At 34.9% G+C, this 18,755-nt stretch overlaps 1 protein-coding gene across 1 annotated transcript in view; it reads right to left on the bottom strand.

Annotated features, from left to right (window-relative positions):
* The window catches only part of PALS1 (protein associated with LIN7 1, MAGUK family member), a 96,968-nt gene that overhangs the window by 40,907 nt on the left and 37,306 nt on the right, over positions 1-18,755 (bottom strand). Inside the window, exons 3-6 of the mRNA XM_007942300.2 lie at positions 13,852-13,929; positions 13,223-13,369; positions 11,460-11,621; positions 9,659-9,736 (exon numbers count right to left, since the gene is read on the bottom strand). Of these exons, the coding sequence (XP_007940491.1) occupies positions 9,659-9,736; positions 11,460-11,621; positions 13,223-13,369; positions 13,852-13,929 (465 nt within the window). The remainder of the gene's footprint in view (positions 1-9,658; positions 9,737-11,459; positions 11,622-13,222; positions 13,370-13,851; positions 13,930-18,755) is intronic.

Below are 18,755 nucleotides of genomic sequence, written 5' to 3'. Positions count from 1 at the left end.
AGGAGCTCCTCAGTTGCTCATAGAAAATCCCACCTTGGAGTTTACAAAGACTTATGGGTAGAAAAGCCACACTAAGTAACTTACTACACCGCACATGCCATATAATTAATTCACCCATTTAAAGTATACATAATTCAATAGTTTTTAATACATTTCCACAATTGTACAACCATCACTACCAACAATTTTAGTTTATCAGCCTAATGAGAAACCTCGTACCCATAAGCAATCCCTCCTAACTTTTCCTAACTTCCCACACCCAGACCTAAGGAACCAATCATTTACTTTCTTTCTCTGTGGATTTGCCTATTCATGACACTGCACACAAATGAATCAATATGTGGCCTTTTGGGACAGCCTTTTTTCACTTAGCAAATTTTCAAGATTTGTCCATGTTAGGGCATGTATCAGTACGTCATTCCTTTTTTACTGGTGTAGTGCCTAAGGCATTTCACTGCTAACCAGAAGGCTGGTTCTAACCCACCAGCCACTCCTTGGAAGGAAGGTTGGGCAATCTACTTCCACAGTGATACTGCCTGGGAAACCCAAGGAGGGGATGCTATGAGTCGGATCCAACTCGACCGCAGTGAGTTTGGTTTTTGGTTTATAGATATATGACATTTTGTTTTCTATTCATTAGTTGGTCAGCATTTGTGTTGTTTCTGTTTTCTGACTATTATGCATAATGCTGCTATGAAGAATCAGGAACAAGCGTTTATGTGGACATATGTTTTTAATTCTCTTGGTATATACCTAGGAGCAGAATTAGTGGGTCATATAGCATCGAAGTCTATAGCAGGCTGATTAAGTATCTAATTCACCCACTAAAATAACACCTGCACATACTTTGTAAAAATACTTCCTACCATACCAAGTGTTGCTAAGTTAAATAAAGCCACCTATAATGGAGTTCCGGCAAGATGTTAGAATAGGCAGACAAGCTACACAGACCTGCAACAAAGCAATGAGAAACCAATTGAAACTGATACAGAAGATTATCCTGGAACCCTGCATTTTGAAGGGAACAACAAAGTAGATTAAACACCAACTAGTAGAAGAACCTGAATGAAAACAGTGAGTACAGAGAGAAATGGAGCTGCAAACTGCCAGCTGTTCTGAGGGCACAGCCATTTTGAATGTTTAAGTGTGTCCCCGGTAGCAATCTAAGATTCACCAAGGACTACATGGGCAAGGTCTGCACTGATGCATGACAACCAGAAAGGAGAAAAGTGAAGGAGACAAAGAGAGCAGAGGACTGCTGGCTCTCTTGAGGGTGCAGCTATTTTCAATATTTACAAGCAGCACTACAGTAACAATCTAAGAATCGGCCATTTTGAATGTACCTAAGTGGAATTCAGACCTGGACAGTGACCTAAGAATGGGCTCCACTTGCTAAAGACAGCACAGGCAACGATACTGACAACTAGAAAGGTGCAATATTCCTCTTATACCCCATAACTTCTTGGTGAACAGAGGTGCAGCCAAACCCCATCTCTACCCATCTTCTTGACCAGCAGGAATTCTATCCTGTTTGGTGCCCTGATAGAGCCTGGGTGTTATGCTACCCTCCCCCCAACTGTTATTCCTTTGTTTGTTTTTAAACAAATAAAGATACTATGGGTTTTTTCCCCTCTCTTTTTCTCATTATCTTTGTCATTTTAAAATAGATTTTTAAAAATTTTCTTCTCATTTATTGCCTTTTATTTTTTATTTTATTTTATTGGTGAATGCTCTTGTTCATTCATGTGGTTTTAGAGTTTTGTTTTATTGTTTTTAAATTTTTGGTGTTTAAAAATTTTTTTTTTACCAAACTAAGTGGGAGACAGCAACTGTTCCCACACAACCCAACTATACCTGCACCTCCAACCACTGAATGAAGGCCACTTCTTGCTTTTGCACTGTTGTTGTTGTTGTTATGTGCCGTCGAGTTGGACCCGACTCATAGCGACCCCTCCTTGGGTTTCCGAGGCAGTATCACTACGGAAGTAGATTGCCCCATCTTCACTAACTGACCAATAATAGGTGGCAGCCAGTTCAGGCTCAACTCACTCTCAATTGCTGTTTATGAAAAGCTAACAGAGATCTGTGCACACACTCTCATTCTCTATCACATGCACTAGGAGACAGTTGGTGAGTGCCTAAGTATTAACAACCGGTGAATAGAGGAGCATAGTACCCTGCTCACACAAATATATCAATACAAAATAAAAAATCGTAGACAAATAACACCAACATACAATCACAAATTAAACACAAAAACAACACCACCACAATGTCTTGGAAACAGACCATCATAGTCCACACAAAGAAGGAAGATAAAGTAGTAGAAACAGGAAACCAGGATATAGACCTCGAAAACATCTCTGAGGAATAAGCAGCATTGGAGCTAGTTAGTAAGGAATTCAAAAGAATTATATTTGGGTACCTTCAATGGATTGAGAGACAGATCAAGAAAAACACTGACAAAATCAAGGAAAACACTGACAAAATTAAGGAAAATACAGAAACTCTAGAATAATTTAGGAAAACAATACAAGAACAAATTGACAAAATAAACAAAAAATTAGAAATTATAAAAAAGCAACAAATAGAAATCCAAAAGATTAATACTAAGATTTCAGAAATAGATAACATAATGAATGGGCAAAGGAGTAGAATCAAATCAATGGAAGACGAATTAATGAGACTGAAGACAAATACCTCAATATTACTTTGTTAAGAAATCAATCAGAAAAAAGATCAAAACAAAATAAACAGCCTGATGGTGCAGTGCCTAAAACATTTGACTGCTAACTAGAAGGCTGGCAGTTCAAACCTACCAGCCACTCCTTGCAAGGAAGACTGGGCAATCTATTTCCATAGAGATACCGCCTCAGAAACCTAAGGAGGGGTTGCTATGAGTTGAATCAACTTGATGGCAGTGAGGTGTTTTTTTTTTTCTTTTTCTTTTTATTTAAGATTCATATGGGATACCATCAAGAGGAATAACTACATGTAATCAGAATCCCAGAACAGGAAGACACAGATAAAACCACAGAGAATTGTCGAAGATTTGTTGGAAGAGAATTTCCCTGATATGATAAAAGATGACAAATAGCCACTCAAGAAATTCAATGAATCTTAAACAGGATAAACCTCAAAAGAAAATCACCAAGACATATGATCACCAAACTCACCAAAATCAAAGATAAAGAATGAATCCTGAAAGCAGCACAGGAAAAATGAAAAGTTACCTACACAGGGCAACCAATAAGACTAGGCTCTGGTTTCTTGGAACAAACTATGTAGGCAAGAGGCAATAGGATGATATACATAAAACCCTGAAAGAAAACATTTCCAACCAAGAATTATATACCCAGCAAAACTGGCCCTCAAATACATGGTTGAAATCAGGAAGGACATTTCCAGATAAACAGAAATTAAGGGAATTTGTTAAAATGAGACCAACCTTACAAAAGATGCTACAGGGAGTCCTTCAGATGGAGAACCAACAACAGAAAAGAACAATTGATGATTAACACACACGATGATATAATCCAGAAACCAACCCACTTATAGAAGTATCCAAAGTAAAATAAGCTTACAAAACTGTAAACAGGGAACGAGACATCACTTGGTAATGAGGACAACCACAAACCAACAGGGGAGCTCTGGTAGCGTAGTGCCTAAGGTACTTGACGCGTAGTGCCTAAGGTACTTGACTGCTAATCAGAAGGCTGGAGGTTCACCAGCCACTCCTCGGAAGGAAGGTGGGGCAATACTGACTTGGAAACCCAAGGAGGGGTCACTATGAGTCAGGTCCAACTGGACAACACATAACAACAACAACAAACCAACAAGAGGGAACAAATAGTGTAGTTACAGAACTTCTAAATGGCAAGGAAGTCAAGACTATTGTGAGATAGAAAAGACTGTTTGTACACTTGGGAGGAAAATTATAAATCACAGGGTAACCTCAAAGAAAAATAATAAACTTTCTTATCAAAATAAAAAAGAAGACAAGAACAAATATTTAGCAAATACTAAAACAACAGCAATGAGGGAGATAACATGATTCATAAACAAAATGAGCTCAGCACAGAAAATTATATGGAATAAAGAAATCAGCAGCACCATGAAAAAACACAAACAAAGTGACATCAATAAATTCCTATTTGTTTATAATTACACTGAATGTAAATGGATTAAATGCACTACTTAGAGATGGAGAGTTGTAGACTGGACAAGAAAACATGACCCATCAACATGCTGTTTACAAGAGACTCACCTTAGACACAAAGACAAAAAGAAACTAAAATTCAAAGGCTGGAAAAAGATACATCAAACAAACGGCAATCAAAAAAAAAAAAAAAAAAAAAAAAAAAAAAAAAAAAAAAAAAAAAAAAAAAAAGCAGGAGTGGCAATATTAATTTCTGATAAAATAAACTTTAAGACAAAAATGACCACAAAATACAAAAAGGACATTATATAATGATTAAAGGATCAATTAAGCAAGAGGACATAACCATAATAAATATCTATGCACCCAATGAAAGAGCCCCAAAATACATAAATCAGACTTAAACAGAACTGAAAAGACAAATGGATGATTCCACAGTCATAGGAGGAGACATTAATATACCACTTTCAATCAAAGATAGAACAACTGGAAAGTAACTCAACAAAGATACAGAAGAACTAAATACCATCAACCAACTTGGACCTTATAGACATCTACAAAGCACTTCACCCATCAACAACACAATATACATTCTTTCCCAGTGCACATGGAACATTTTCTAGAATAGACCATATGTTAGACTACAAAGCAAGCCTGAATAAATTTTAAAACAGTTAGAAACTGCAAAGTATCTTCTCAGATCACAATGCCATAAAATTAGAAATCAACTCTAGGAAGACCAATGTAAAGAGAGCAAATGCATGGAAACTGAGTAAGACCATCCTCAAAAATGACTTAGGTAATAGAAGAAATAAAAAATGATATTAAAAAAATTCTGGAATCGAATGAGAATGAAAATCTTTGGGACACAGGAAAAGCAGTGATCAGATTGCAATTTATAGTAACAGATGCATTCATCGAAAAAGAAGAGCCAAAATCAATACCTTAACCCAACATCTCCAACAATTAGAAAAAGAACAGCCAAAAAAAAAAAAAAAAAACATACAGTCACCAAAAGAAAAGAAATAATAAAGAATCAAGCAGAAATAAATGAAACTGAAAATAAAAAGACAACAGACAAAAATCAACAAGACTAGAATTTGGTTCTTCAAAAAGATTAATAAAACCAACAAACTACTGGCAAACTTACCAAAGGAAAAGAAGAAAATAAAAAGAACATGAATAAGAAATGAAATGCATGACATCATAACAGAACCAACAGAGATAAAAAGAATAATCTCAAAATACTATGAAGAACTGTATTCCAACAAATTTAAAAACCTAGAAGGAATGGACAAATTTCTACAAACACGCTAGTTACCTAAACTAACAGAATAAGGTAGAAAATCTGAACAGACACACAAAAAAAGAAGAAACTGAACAGGTCATAAGAAAATTACCAATAAAAAAAGTCCTGGCCCAGGACTGATTTCACTGGAGAATTCCACTAATCATTCAGAAGAGTCAACACCAATCCTTCTCAAACTATTCTAGAACACAGAAAAAGATGGAATCCTCCCTAATGGATTTTATGAAGCAAGCCTGATACCAAAACAAGGCAAAGATACCACTAGGAAGGAAAACTACAGACCAATATCCCTCATGAAAATAGAAGCAAAAATCTTCAACAAAATAATAGAGCTAACAGAGTCCCAACAACATATCAAAAAAATAATATATCACGACTAAGTGAGATTCATACCAGGTATGCAAGGATGGTTCAACACCAGAAAAACAATCAATGTAATCCATCACATAAATAAAATAAAGGAAAAGAAGCACATGATCATATCAACAGATGCAGAAAAGGCGTGTGATAAAATCCAACAACCATTCCTGAAAAAAACACTCACAAAAATAGGAATAAAAGGGAAATTCCTCAACATGATAAAGGGCGTAAATGCAAAAACAGCAGCCAATATTATTCTCAATGGTCAGAGACTCAAAGGATTCTCCTTTGAACAGGAACCAAACAAGGATGCTCTCTATCTCCACTTCTATTCAACACTGTATTGGAAGTCCTAGCCAGGGCAATAAGGTAAGAAAGAGAAATCAATGGCATCCAAATTGGTAAGGAAGAAGTAAAACTATTCCTATTTACAGATGATATGCTTCTATACAAAGAAACACCAGAGACTCAGCAAAACTACTGGAACTTATTTAAAGATTTAGCATAGTAGCAGGATACAAGATCAACATACAAAAACCAATTGGATTCTTCTACACCAGCAAAGAGTTCTCTGTAAAAGAAATAAGAAAATCAATACCATTTACAATAGCTACTAAAAAGATAAGATATTCAGGAATAAATCTTACCAGGCACACAAAAGACTGACACAAAGAAAACTACAAAACACTACTTCAAGAAACCCTAAGAGATGTACATAAATGGAAGAACAAACCATGCTCATGGATAAAAAGAATGAACATTGTGAAAATGTCAACACTACCCAAAGCAATCTATATATTTGATGCAATCTCAATTCAGATTCCATCCACATTTTTCAAAGACATGGAAAAACCAATCACTAATTTTATATGGAAAGGAAAGAGTCCTCAGATAAGCAAAGCACTAATGAACAAGAACAAAGTAGGAGGTCTCACACTCCCAGATCTCAAAATCTACTATACAGCCACAGTAGTCAAAACAGCCTGGTATTGGTACAACAACAGACTCATAGACCAGTGGAACAGAACTGAGAACCAGAAGTGGATCCATGCTCCTATCGTCAGCTGATTTTTGACAAAAGGCTGAAATCCATTAAATGGGGAAGAAATAGCCTATTTAACAAATGGTGCTGACAAAACTGGATATCCATTTGCAGAAAAGATGAAACAAGATCCATACCTCACACCATATACAAAAACTAACTCTAGATAGATCAAAGACTTAAATGTGAAACTTAAATCTATAAAATTCATCAAAGAAAAAATAGGGGCAAACTTAGGGGCCTTAATTTATGGCATAAATAGTCTATCAAGCATAACCCAAAATATATAAACAGCAGAAGATAAACTAGATGATTGGGACCTTAAAAATTAAGTTATTATATGCATCAAAAGACTTCTCCAAAAGGGTAAAAAGAGAACCTACTTCTAGAATGGGAAAAAATATTCAGCCATGACATATCTAACAAAGGACTTATCTGTAAAGATTTATAGAAAACTCTAATGCCTCAACATTAAAAAGACAAACAATCTAATTTTTTAAAAATGGGCAGAAGACATGAACAGACACTGCACCAAAGATACTCAAGTAGCCAACAAACAAATGAAGAAATGTTCACAATCATCAGCTATTGTTAGGTGCCGTCCAGTTGTTTTCAACTCATAGCGACCCCATGCACAGCAGAACGAAACACCACCCGATCCCGCGCCAGCTCCACAATCCCTGCCATACTTGAGCCCATCATCGCAGCCACCGTGTCAATCCATCTCGTTGACGGCCTCCCACTCTTTCGTCAACCCTCCACTCTACCAAGCGTGATATCCTTCTCCAAGGAATGGTCCCTTCTGACAACATGACCAAAATAAGTAAGACCAAGTCTGGCCATTCTCACTTTCAAGGAGCATTTCAGGTGCACCTCCTCCAGGACAGATCTGTTAGTTCTTTTAGCAGTCCATGGTACTTTCAGCATTCTTTGCCAGCACCACAACTCAAAAGCATCAACTCTTCTTCGGTCTTCCTTATTCATTGTCCAGCTCTCACATGCATATGAGGCGATTGGAAATATCATGGCTTGTATCAGGTAGCACCTCAGTCCTCAAGGAGACATCCTTGCTCCTCAGCACTTGAAACAGTTCCTTCGCGGTTGACTTTCCCAATGCTACATGTCATCTAATGTCCTGACTGCTGCTTCCATTGGCATAGATTGTAGAACCAAGCAATGTGAATTCTTTGACAACCTCAATCTTCTCCCCATTTATTGTGATGCTGCTCATTGGTCCAGTTGTGAGGATTTTTGTTTTCTTTATATTGAGACGTAATCCATATTGCATACTATATTCTTCAACCTTCATCAGTAAGTGCCTCAAGTCATCCTCACTTTCAGCAAGCAAAGTTGTATCATCAGCATATCTCAGGTTGTTAATGATTCTTCCTCCAATCCTGATGCCACGTTTTTCTTCATATAGTCCAGCTTCTCGGATTATTTGCTCAGCATATAGATTGAATAAGTATAGGGAAAGGATACAACCCTGACACACTCCCTTCCTGATTTTAAACCATGTAGCGTCCCCTTGTTCTGTTCGAACGACAGCCTCCTGGTCAAGGTACAGGTTTCTCATGAGTACAATCAAGTGTTCGTGAATTTCCATTCTTCTCAATGTTATCCATGATTTGTCACGATCCACACAATCAAACGGATCAGCCATTAGAGAGATGCAAATCAAAACAACGGTGAGATACCACCATCTCACCCCAGCACTAATAGTAAAATTCAACAAGACAGAAAATAACAAATGCTGGCAAGGGTGAAGAGAGATTAGGATTCTCATACACTGCTGATGGGACTGTAAAATGATACAACCACTGTTAAAAGCCGTATGGCAATTCCTTAAAAAGCTGGAAACAGAAATACCATTTGAAGCAGAAATTCCATTACTAGGTATATATCCTAAAGAAGTGAGAGCCAGGACATGAACCGATACATACACACTCCCGTTCACTGCAGCACTATTCACAACAGCAAAGAGATGGAAACAACCTAAGTGTCCATCAATGGACGAATGGATAACCAAACTCTGGTAGATACACACAACAGAATACTACGGAACACTAAAGAATAATGCAGAATCTGCAAAACACCACATAATGTGGGTGTACTTGGAGGACATTATGCTGAGTGAAATAAGTCAATCATAGAAGGACAAATATTGTATGAATCCATTACTATAAAAAGTCAAGGAAAGCTTTACACGTGGAAGGGAACTTTCTATGTTGGTTACCAAGGATTGGGGGGGGGGGGTTCCTAGACAGGTTGGGAAAACAAAAAAAAATTTTATACACAACAAAGATTATTATTAGTGGTTACTAGGGCAAGAGGGAGGAGTAAAAGTGAAGCTTTTGTTTGCAGGGCATTGAGTTTATGCTAATGATGGTAGAATATTTTGGAGAATGACAGCAACAATGGTGGTACAACATGAGAAATGTCATCAATGTCCCTGAGCTGTAAATGTGGAAGTTGTTATGTTGGCAAATGCCTTGTTGTGTATGTTTTCACCACAATAAATGTAAGGAAAAAAAAAGCCACCTACTATATAAAAAGATAAAATTCAATGTTAGAAATCACAAATATTCTAAAAATAAACTATTTTCTACTTTTTATTTAGAAAACTCTGACTATACTAAATTTGAATTATTTCATATTTATTTAATCAAACATACTGAATTTATCTGTATTTACTTGAGTGCAGGAATTATTTAGAGTGACAATGCTGACACTCAAAAGTAAATAGTAGTCATGGGATAACAAATATCAGAACACAAAAGTCACTTACTACTATCTCCTTGGCAGGAAGAGGCTTGATCTGTTGACTGGGAATCAGAACAAATGTCAAAGTACCATGCATATCAGACTGTAATAGAAAGATTGGACTATTTTAAAAATGTATTTTTTATGAAAACTTTTTACAAACTTATACTTAATACTCCCTACACTAGACTATTCTGGAACACTTTAGAAGACTTAAAAAAAAAATTTCATCAGAAGCATAAATTATGCTTTTCATAGACTCCATTATATTAAAGCTCTCCTAGAATATGGCATTTGCAATTATGGTCAATTGGGGAAAGCCACTTAGTCCACAAGTCGTGGTTTTTGTCTTCCATTCAGCATCCAGCTAGGAAAATTCCATAGGAAATGGATGGAAGATGCCAGTGATATGATAATTCTGGCTTATTTATTCTGACATACAGACATCTTAATACTATAGAACTTAAAATACTAATTGTGCTCAGGATTAGAAAAGTGATCTAAATATACAAACATGTAAATATTCTCATTTTCCAGATACTTTGTTTTAGTCATCCATTCTATTTTTTAACTGTACAGAGTGTTACTCATAGGCACAATGTTATTTCCCAGCATAACACTGACTGAATAAAGAGTTGAGATGTCTTCTAGATTCTACAACAGACATTAACAGATAAGAGATATTGTAATGTAACAACTGATACTAAGAAATTAAGAATATGAATCTGATCTGTAGCTATAAAAAGTTATCATATATTGTCCTAAAAAGTTGATTATAAATAATGACTTACTGATTACATCAGCACTTCCCAGTAGAACTTTCTAAAACAATGGAAATTTTCTATATCTATGCTGTCCAATATGGTAGCCATTAGCTACATATTCCTTTTAAGCACCTGAAATGCACATAGTATCAATAAGGAACTAAATTTTAAATTTTACCTAACTTTAAATAGCCACATGTAACTAGTAGCTATTATAATGGACAATGCAGGTCTATACCACCCACATTAATTAATATTATTAGGGAAACAACAATCAGTTGTAGACGATAAGAAAGCAAAAAAGAACATGAGGATGCAGGATTTTGTTTTGTCACTGTTTCCTTAAGTGGCTAGCACATAATAAGCACTCAATAAATATTTGTTGAGTAAATCAGTAAGTTACATTATTACTAATTTCAGAAACATAGTTGGTAGTAATAAAGCTCAAATAAAATTTTAAAAATATCAGTGGCATGCACCCACAAGTGAAAAAAAAAATCTACTAACAATGTGCAAATGATTACATCATGTGAAAATTAGGTTAGAAATTAGAGTGCTCTTAACAATTTTTTTAAGGAACTCTAGTGGTTTAAGGAGCTCTGGTAGCACAGTGCCTAAAGCATCTGACTGCTAACCAGAAGGATGGCAGTTCAAACCCACCAGCCACTCTGTGGAAGGAAGATGGGGCAACCTACTTCCATAAAGATTTACCACCTTGGAAACCCAACAGGGGTCTCTATGGAATCAACTTAATAGCAGTGGGTTTAGTTTTTCTGATTAGTGGTATAGTAGTTAAGGCAGCTGGCTGCTAAACAAAAGGTTGGTGGTTTGAACCCACCAGCTGCTCTATGGAAGAAAGGTGAGGCAGTCTGCTTCTGTAAAGATTTATGGCCTTGGAAACCTGATGGGGATTGCTATGAGTCAGAACAGATTCAATGGCAGTGAATTTGGTTCTGGAACAGGTTTTTTTTTTTTTTTTTAAATATTTTATTCTTAAATGTAGTAACAAGAAAACAGCTTTTAAAGAACGTATCAATGATTCTTCTACTTGTGCCAACTTACCAATATGTCAAAAACTTCGTTGACATCTTTTCCTCGAATTTCAATGCCATTTATCTCCAGAACTTCATCTCCTTCATGTAACAGACCACTTTTCTCTGCTGCACCTCCTTTTACTATCCGACTAATGATGACAGAGTCCATTTCATTACGAACTGTAGCACCCTAAAAATTCAACACCAATTTTAAAATAATACAATTTTTGAAACATTTATTCATTGTAAAATTCTTATATTTTCTTATTTTTAGCCATATTCAACAATACCAGCCTTCAGGTATCAGGAGAAAAAAAAAGTACTTGCATGACTAGAGTAAGAGTAATTATGGTAATTAGATTTGAAAGCTGACCATTTTTCCCACATTTCCTGCTTAAGCAACACTCTGTTCATTAGAATTCTGAAATCAAGCAGACTTCTGAAGCATACAACAGCAGGAAAATGCACTAGCTTAAAAACAATGTGTGAAGACCTATAATCAGATTTGTTCTCTATATTTTGGATGCTGTTCAAATGGTTACATTTAGACGTAATTAGTCACCATAACTTTAACTATAAATGTCCTCTTTTCTAAATTCAAAATATAATGATGGGATGAATAACAATCTGGTTGATTATTCAACATGTAATATACTGTAGATGTGTCCAATTCACACTAAAATGTAATATTTATTAATATTAAATACTGAATATATAATATTTATTACACAAACTAGAAGCACAACTGAAAAAAAAATAAGCTCAAAACTTAGAAATACAACATACAGAATAAAACTTTCATTCGAAAATTTTGTCATGACTTTATGATTTCCTTTTTCTGGTAAGGAAAATGCCAGTTATGTGAACTGCCTATAAAATAGAGTTTGTATTCCATAAGCCGGGAGCTCTGGTAGCATAGTGCCTAAGGCACTTGACTGGTAACCAGAAGGCTGGCGGTTCAAACCCACCAGCCACTCCTCAGAAGGAAGGCTGGGCAATCCTACTTCCGTAGTGATACTGCCTCGGAAACCCAAGGAGGGGTCGCTATGAGTCGGGGCCGACTCGACGGCAAATAACAACAACATTCCATAAGCCACACTATTCAAGGCACAATTTGAGATATCAGAATTCAAGAATACTTATTTGAAAATAAAGGGAAAAAAACTAAGGCATTGACAGAATATTAAAAAAAAGAAAGTAAACAAAAAGCATTACATATAAAAACTATAAATCAAACCTAAACATTAAGGAAAACATATTTCTAAGAATACCTGAAGTAAATGTGTTTCAATAAATTTAATTAAATAAAAAAGATCAGAATTTCTAACCAACGTTATGGAAAGTAAGCTAGGAGAATAATCAAATAAATTATTTGTCTCTTCTTTGTACCTCAACTATTATTTCATAAGCTATGATTTCCATCATATAAGTGAGAAAAGATGATGAACAAAATTTTTTCAAAACAGTAAGGGGTATAAAGCACTGCTGTCAAGTCAGATCTGACTCATAGCAACCCCTCCTTGGGTTGCCGAGGCAGTATCACTACAGAAGTAGATTGCCTAACCTTCCTTCCGAGGAATGGCTGGTGGGTTTGAACAGCCAGCCTTCTGGTTAGCAGTCAAACACCTTAGGCACGACACCACCAGAGCTCCTAGGGGTATAGCAGGAATATACAATAACAAATGAACCTCAAAAGAGAAAAATCACCAGCAATGCAATAGGGTCATCAACTGTCTGCTGTATGCAAGATCCTTTGTGTAGAATCTCAGATTAGAGAAGTAGAACACTTACCAATGGAATATCCCGAGCCTTTTCTATACGAACTATTTTGACCCTTTCTCCTCCATACTGGCCAATGCTTTCATAAAGTCTCTCATCTGCAATGGGCTCCAGCTGCATTTCCTGCTCAGCAACCTTATCATGGGCCAGTAAAAGTGCCTGTTTCAAACAAATCCACAGCATTTTAAAATAACAGCATGATCTATTTATGTAGAGTGATTTTTAAACTAACTGTGCACATACACATGGTATTCTGATTATTAATCTTTAAAAGATGTGGTATCATTATATATCTAGATGTTTCCAAACTTTCCATCTTAAGTACAGACACAATCCTTTATCTTTTACAGTTAAGAAATGTGTCAGGTATGTTAAGGCATATTCTGGGTTAAGATATGAAAGTCTAAAACATTTCAACACTTAACACTCTAGGTAATTTAGGATGTGTGGAAAATACATTATAACACAGAAAAAAAAGGAGGCATTTTTGTCCAATTTTTAAAGAATAAAAAGTTGTTCCAAAAATAATTTGCTTTATTTTAAATATGAAAATATATTATCCAACAGCGATTATTATTATGCAGAGGCAGTTGCAAACATCAAAACAGGCTAGAATCTGACTTTTTTTTTCCATTTTCTACCTGAATATGTGGGGCATTCAGCAAAGCAGTTAATTCTTGCCCTTCCTTCTGATGGACTGGCTTCAAAACAGTTTGTACCTAAGAAATAACAATAAATATTATTTTTCCAGGTTGTAGAAAATATCATCAGCACTCATACAAATAAGTTTTAAAAGAGAAAAGTAAAAATTAAGATAATCTTATTAAAAATATTAGAAACTAGAAAAACATTTTGCTCTGTAAACTTTCACTCAAATGACAAAAAGTTCAAAGAAAATACTAGGTAAGATTTTTATATTTAAGCCAACAAATGAAATATATACCTCTTCGAAGTTTTACCCAATATACTGTCAAATATACTAAAAAAAAAAAATAAAAACATAAGGAAATGTAAGGAATAGAAACCTAACGGAAGAAAAACTATTCTAACAACATGCTATTTCAGTTTTATAATCCTACTTATGTAACAACACTTTAAATCAGAGATGACAACTTAAGAGTTATAGACTAACAAGATAAACTTATGTAAATAATGAAACAATAATCTTAATAGAGTGACTTACTTTTCCTTAACCCTTTCATGACCCATGGGTCATATAGCACCCATCTACATTTTTCTCCTCTAGAGTTTATTAGGGTTTAAGGAGCTCTGGTGGCGTAATGGATAAGGCACTTGACTGCTAACCAGGAGGTCAGTGTTCAAACTCACCAGCTGCTCTACGGAAGGAAGATGGGGTGATCTACTCCCATAAAGATTTACAGCCTCGGAAACTCAGTGGGGGTTGCTATGAGTTGGAAATGACCATGAAATGGTTGGAAATGGCCATGAGTTTTGAGGGTTTACTGGGCAGCTCCTTTCCCACCGACAGTGCATGCAGCTGTCAGGCAGGGACTTGAATAACTGATTGAAATAGAAGAAATGGACATGTGCCATAAATTACTGTTTTTATAGGGTATTGTATGAGGTGATACATCCTGTGATTCTGCAAAACTTTTGTGTCTTTTGGCTCTTACGTTGGGAGATAAGTCTTTTATTTCCAGGTTCCTGTGTGTTATTTTTAAGTTGCCTTTCTCATGATGATTCCATGTTCATGTAAATACCACATTTTCAGGTGCCCTAAATTACATGTACTAGTCAAGGGATGTAGAAGGCCATTCAGAGTCCAAAAAGATATATGTGTCCTGCATAACATTATAAAAATCCATTATTTCATAACAAAATTCCAGAAAGCTCCTTGATGCAGTATGCCTTCCATTAATGAAAACACATGGTTATCAAGAAAAAATTAAAAGCAGAAAGTAACTGAATCATGAAAGGGTGAAGTCAAGCAATAAACTCCACTCGTCTATGATGAACTTTTTTTGAGCTTATTGTTTATCTGTAGAATGGCATCAAGCATTTGTTGCTGCTGCTGTTGTGTGTCACTGAGTTGATTACAACTCATAGCAACCCTACCATTTAAGGCTCTTAAAAGACTGAGGCAGTTCCTGTAAAGGACTTAACACAGTACCTAGCATATAATAAATTATTATTTTAATATACTTCTAGATGAGAGATATTCATATTTTAAGATTTCTACATTGTTCCTACATTAGATTGGTATGTAAACAGTGAATGTGGTCATGTGCACTGACTTATAAAACTATTGTCTAGTTTCAGTATCTAGGTTACACTATCCTAGCACAGTGAGTTGAGGATTATTCTATCTTTATGTATTAGAACAGTTTATTTAACATAAGAATTATATGTTCTTGAATGTTTTGATAGAGCTTGTGAATAAAATCATCTGGGCCTGGTACCTTTTTCTCTCTTCTCTGACTATCTTTTGATTTTATCTATAGTTACTGGTCTATTTTCTTTTTGCTATTTCTTCTTGAGTTACTATGGCAATTTATATTTTGTTAGAATAAACACACACTTACAGCACTTTGACATTTACCCACATAAAGCTGTAATCATATTATTTTATAATTAAATTGATTGTCCTTTCAACTTAAATAATTTCTTTTGCTTTAGTTTATTTCCCTTTTCAATTTCTAATCACTTGAGTTCTACGTTTAGTGAATTAATTGTCACTCTTTGTTAACATATTTAAGATACAAATTTTGGTCTATGGACTACTTTCCCCCCAGAGATTATGCTATGTTTAATCTCACTGTCAATACCTTTGAATTTCTTTCCTTTTCTGTCTTCAAATCCAGATTCCTCTTTCTCTAACTATCCACTCAAAAGAGTGCTTTGCAACAACTCGGATACCAAAACCAAAATTATCATCATTGATGAAAATGTACAGAAGTAAATTTACATACAGACTCTTCTTTTAAGAGCAATTCATGAGTGAAACAGAAAATCCAGAACTTCTATAATACCTTTCATGATTATTTTAAATCATTTTACTAGTAGTTCCCCTATCAAACAGAGAAGAAAATAATTTGGGGCTTAACTAATTTGATTACAACAAGTGGATACAAAGCCAACGACAGGACCAAACCCAGCTTGACCTCTTCATAGGTGAAAAACAAACGTCTAATTGTAGAGTTTTAAACAGGATAGCATAGAAATTATTATATTCTGCAGGAAGTCCATTAAATATTAATAATGGACAAGGGCAATGTCCAAAATATGTGGGTAATTAAAAAGGTGATTTTTAAAATAATATAATTATTTTCTAAGCTATATTAAATTTAGGTTAATTTAAAATGAACTTTATATTCCCTGATTATATATATTTTGATAGCTGGAGAAAGCAACTGTGGAGGGAGGAAGATAATTTTGGGTTAAAAACATGCCAAGGATGTGAAAAAATATATCAAGCCATTTTCTGTACTAGATATTTTTTCCTATTTCTATTTTTAAGTCAGTTCCTAAATATCTCTGAGATCTTTCTTTCTAAAGAATCTAGGACTCCTGTAGTGACTATTCCTTATTACTCCTTTTTTTATTTTCCTGCCCAAACCTTCCCAGATGTCCGTAATCTAGTGCTAATACACATTAACAGTTACTTCTACAAAGGTCTAAGGTATTAGAAGGCTATTGTTACATCCCAATGACTTACTTCTATTGGCCTATAAAAGTGTTCAAATCTCTTATTTTTAAAAGGAAATATACTCTTTTGATCTGGTATTATTCTCCAGCTATATTACTTTTCCCTATTTTCCTTGAAAGCCAAGTTCTTTTCTTATTTTTACACTAATTTTTGTTTTAACTACAGAAATGATATGTTATGTATAAAAAAAAATTAAAATATGTAGCCAATAAGTAGGGGAAAAAATTATGATAATCCCCCAGCCCAGGAATAATTTCTTTCATATTTATCCTTCCTGTATTTCTATGCTTGCTTTCAGCAAAATATTCACCATTAATATGTCTATAGCTGACAAAGGATTTGCAACTAGAACATATAAAGAATGCTTACAACTCAATAAGACTAACAGTTTGATTTTAAAAATGGGGAACAGATGTGAACAGACATTTCACAAAAGAAGATTTAGAAATGGCTAATTAACACATTTAAAAAATGCTCTATATCAACAGTCATTATAGAAACACAAATTAAAATGAGGTTAACATTATACATCTGGTAGAATCATAAAATTTTAAAAGACTGATAATACCAAATGTTGGAAAGAATGGGCAACAACTGGAACTCTCATACGTTGCTCATGGCAATGTAAAATGGTACAGCCACTTTAGAAAAATTTTGGCAGTTTCTTATCAGATATACTTAGCATATGATCTAACAATTCCCTTCCTAGGTATTAATTCAAGAGAAATTAGAACATTTGTTCACAGAAAGACTTGTACACAAATGTTTATAGGAGCTTTAGCCAAACAGGAAACAATCCGAATATCTTTCAACAAACATCTATTGCTAAACAAACATTGGGATATTCAATGTACTCAACAAGAAACTGCAAACACCTGACACACAACAACATGGACGAATCTCAAAAACAGTATGCTGAGCAAGAGACTACATACTGTCTGGTTCCATTTATATGAAATGTCCAGAAAAAGCATACTTATAAAAAGCAGATCAGGAGAAGCCTACGGTCTGGGATGTGGAGGAGGGGATTACAGACTACAAAGGGGGAGTTCTGGAGTGATGATGTGTCTGTAACTTGGTAAATTACAAAGGTATATATATTTATCAAAATATACTATACAATAAAAGGCACCCACTTTAATTGCATAAAATTATATCTCAGTAAACTTGATGGCCAAAATAAACATCTATAATCCTCAAATTTAGGAAAAAGCATTTTGGTATATATCCTTTATCCTTATTTTCATCAAAATGAAATTACACTAGTCATACTGTTTTGTAAGTCTTTTATAACTCTTATTTTTTATTTGAATCTAATAAATTATTAAAATATTTTATTTTGTTGAATAGCAGCCTTTGTGGCGCAGTGCTTAAAGTGCTTGTATGCTAACTGAACGGGAAATGGTTCAAACCCATTTACTGGAGAAAGATGTGCAATCTACTTAGGTAAACTCTATGGGGCAATTCTACTCTGTCCTATAGGGTCACTATGAGTTGGAATCAACTCAATGGCAATGGGTTTGTAATAAATATGTTTTTCAATTTTATAACACAAATATGATCATTCTCATTGGCTCTGTTATTTTTAGGAACAAGTCTAAGCTCCTTAGCATTGAATAGAAGGACCTTCAGCCTTGCCTCTTTTCCAATCTTCTCTCCTGGAATTCCTCATGTCTTCACTTTTTTGGCTCATCCTTAAAACGCTTATTGTTTCTTCCACACACTATGCTGTCTCTCCACTATGACTTTGATCACACTAGCTAGCTATCCCAGCTTCCTCAGTTGCCCTTATCCATTTACTTAGATGGTATTTACTGGTCTAGTTGTGAGGATTTTTGTTTTATACTGAGGTGGGATCCATACTGAAGGCTATAGTCT

This window comes from Orycteropus afer, unplaced genomic scaffold, assembly GCF_000298275.1.
Source record: "Orycteropus afer afer isolate SDZICR_OR568_19922 unplaced genomic scaffold, OryAfe1.0 scaffold00088, whole genome shotgun sequence".
Classification (NCBI taxonomy): domain Eukaryota; kingdom Metazoa; phylum Chordata; class Mammalia; order Tubulidentata; family Orycteropodidae; genus Orycteropus; species Orycteropus afer.
This window is presented reverse-complemented; position numbering and strand designations above follow the sequence as displayed.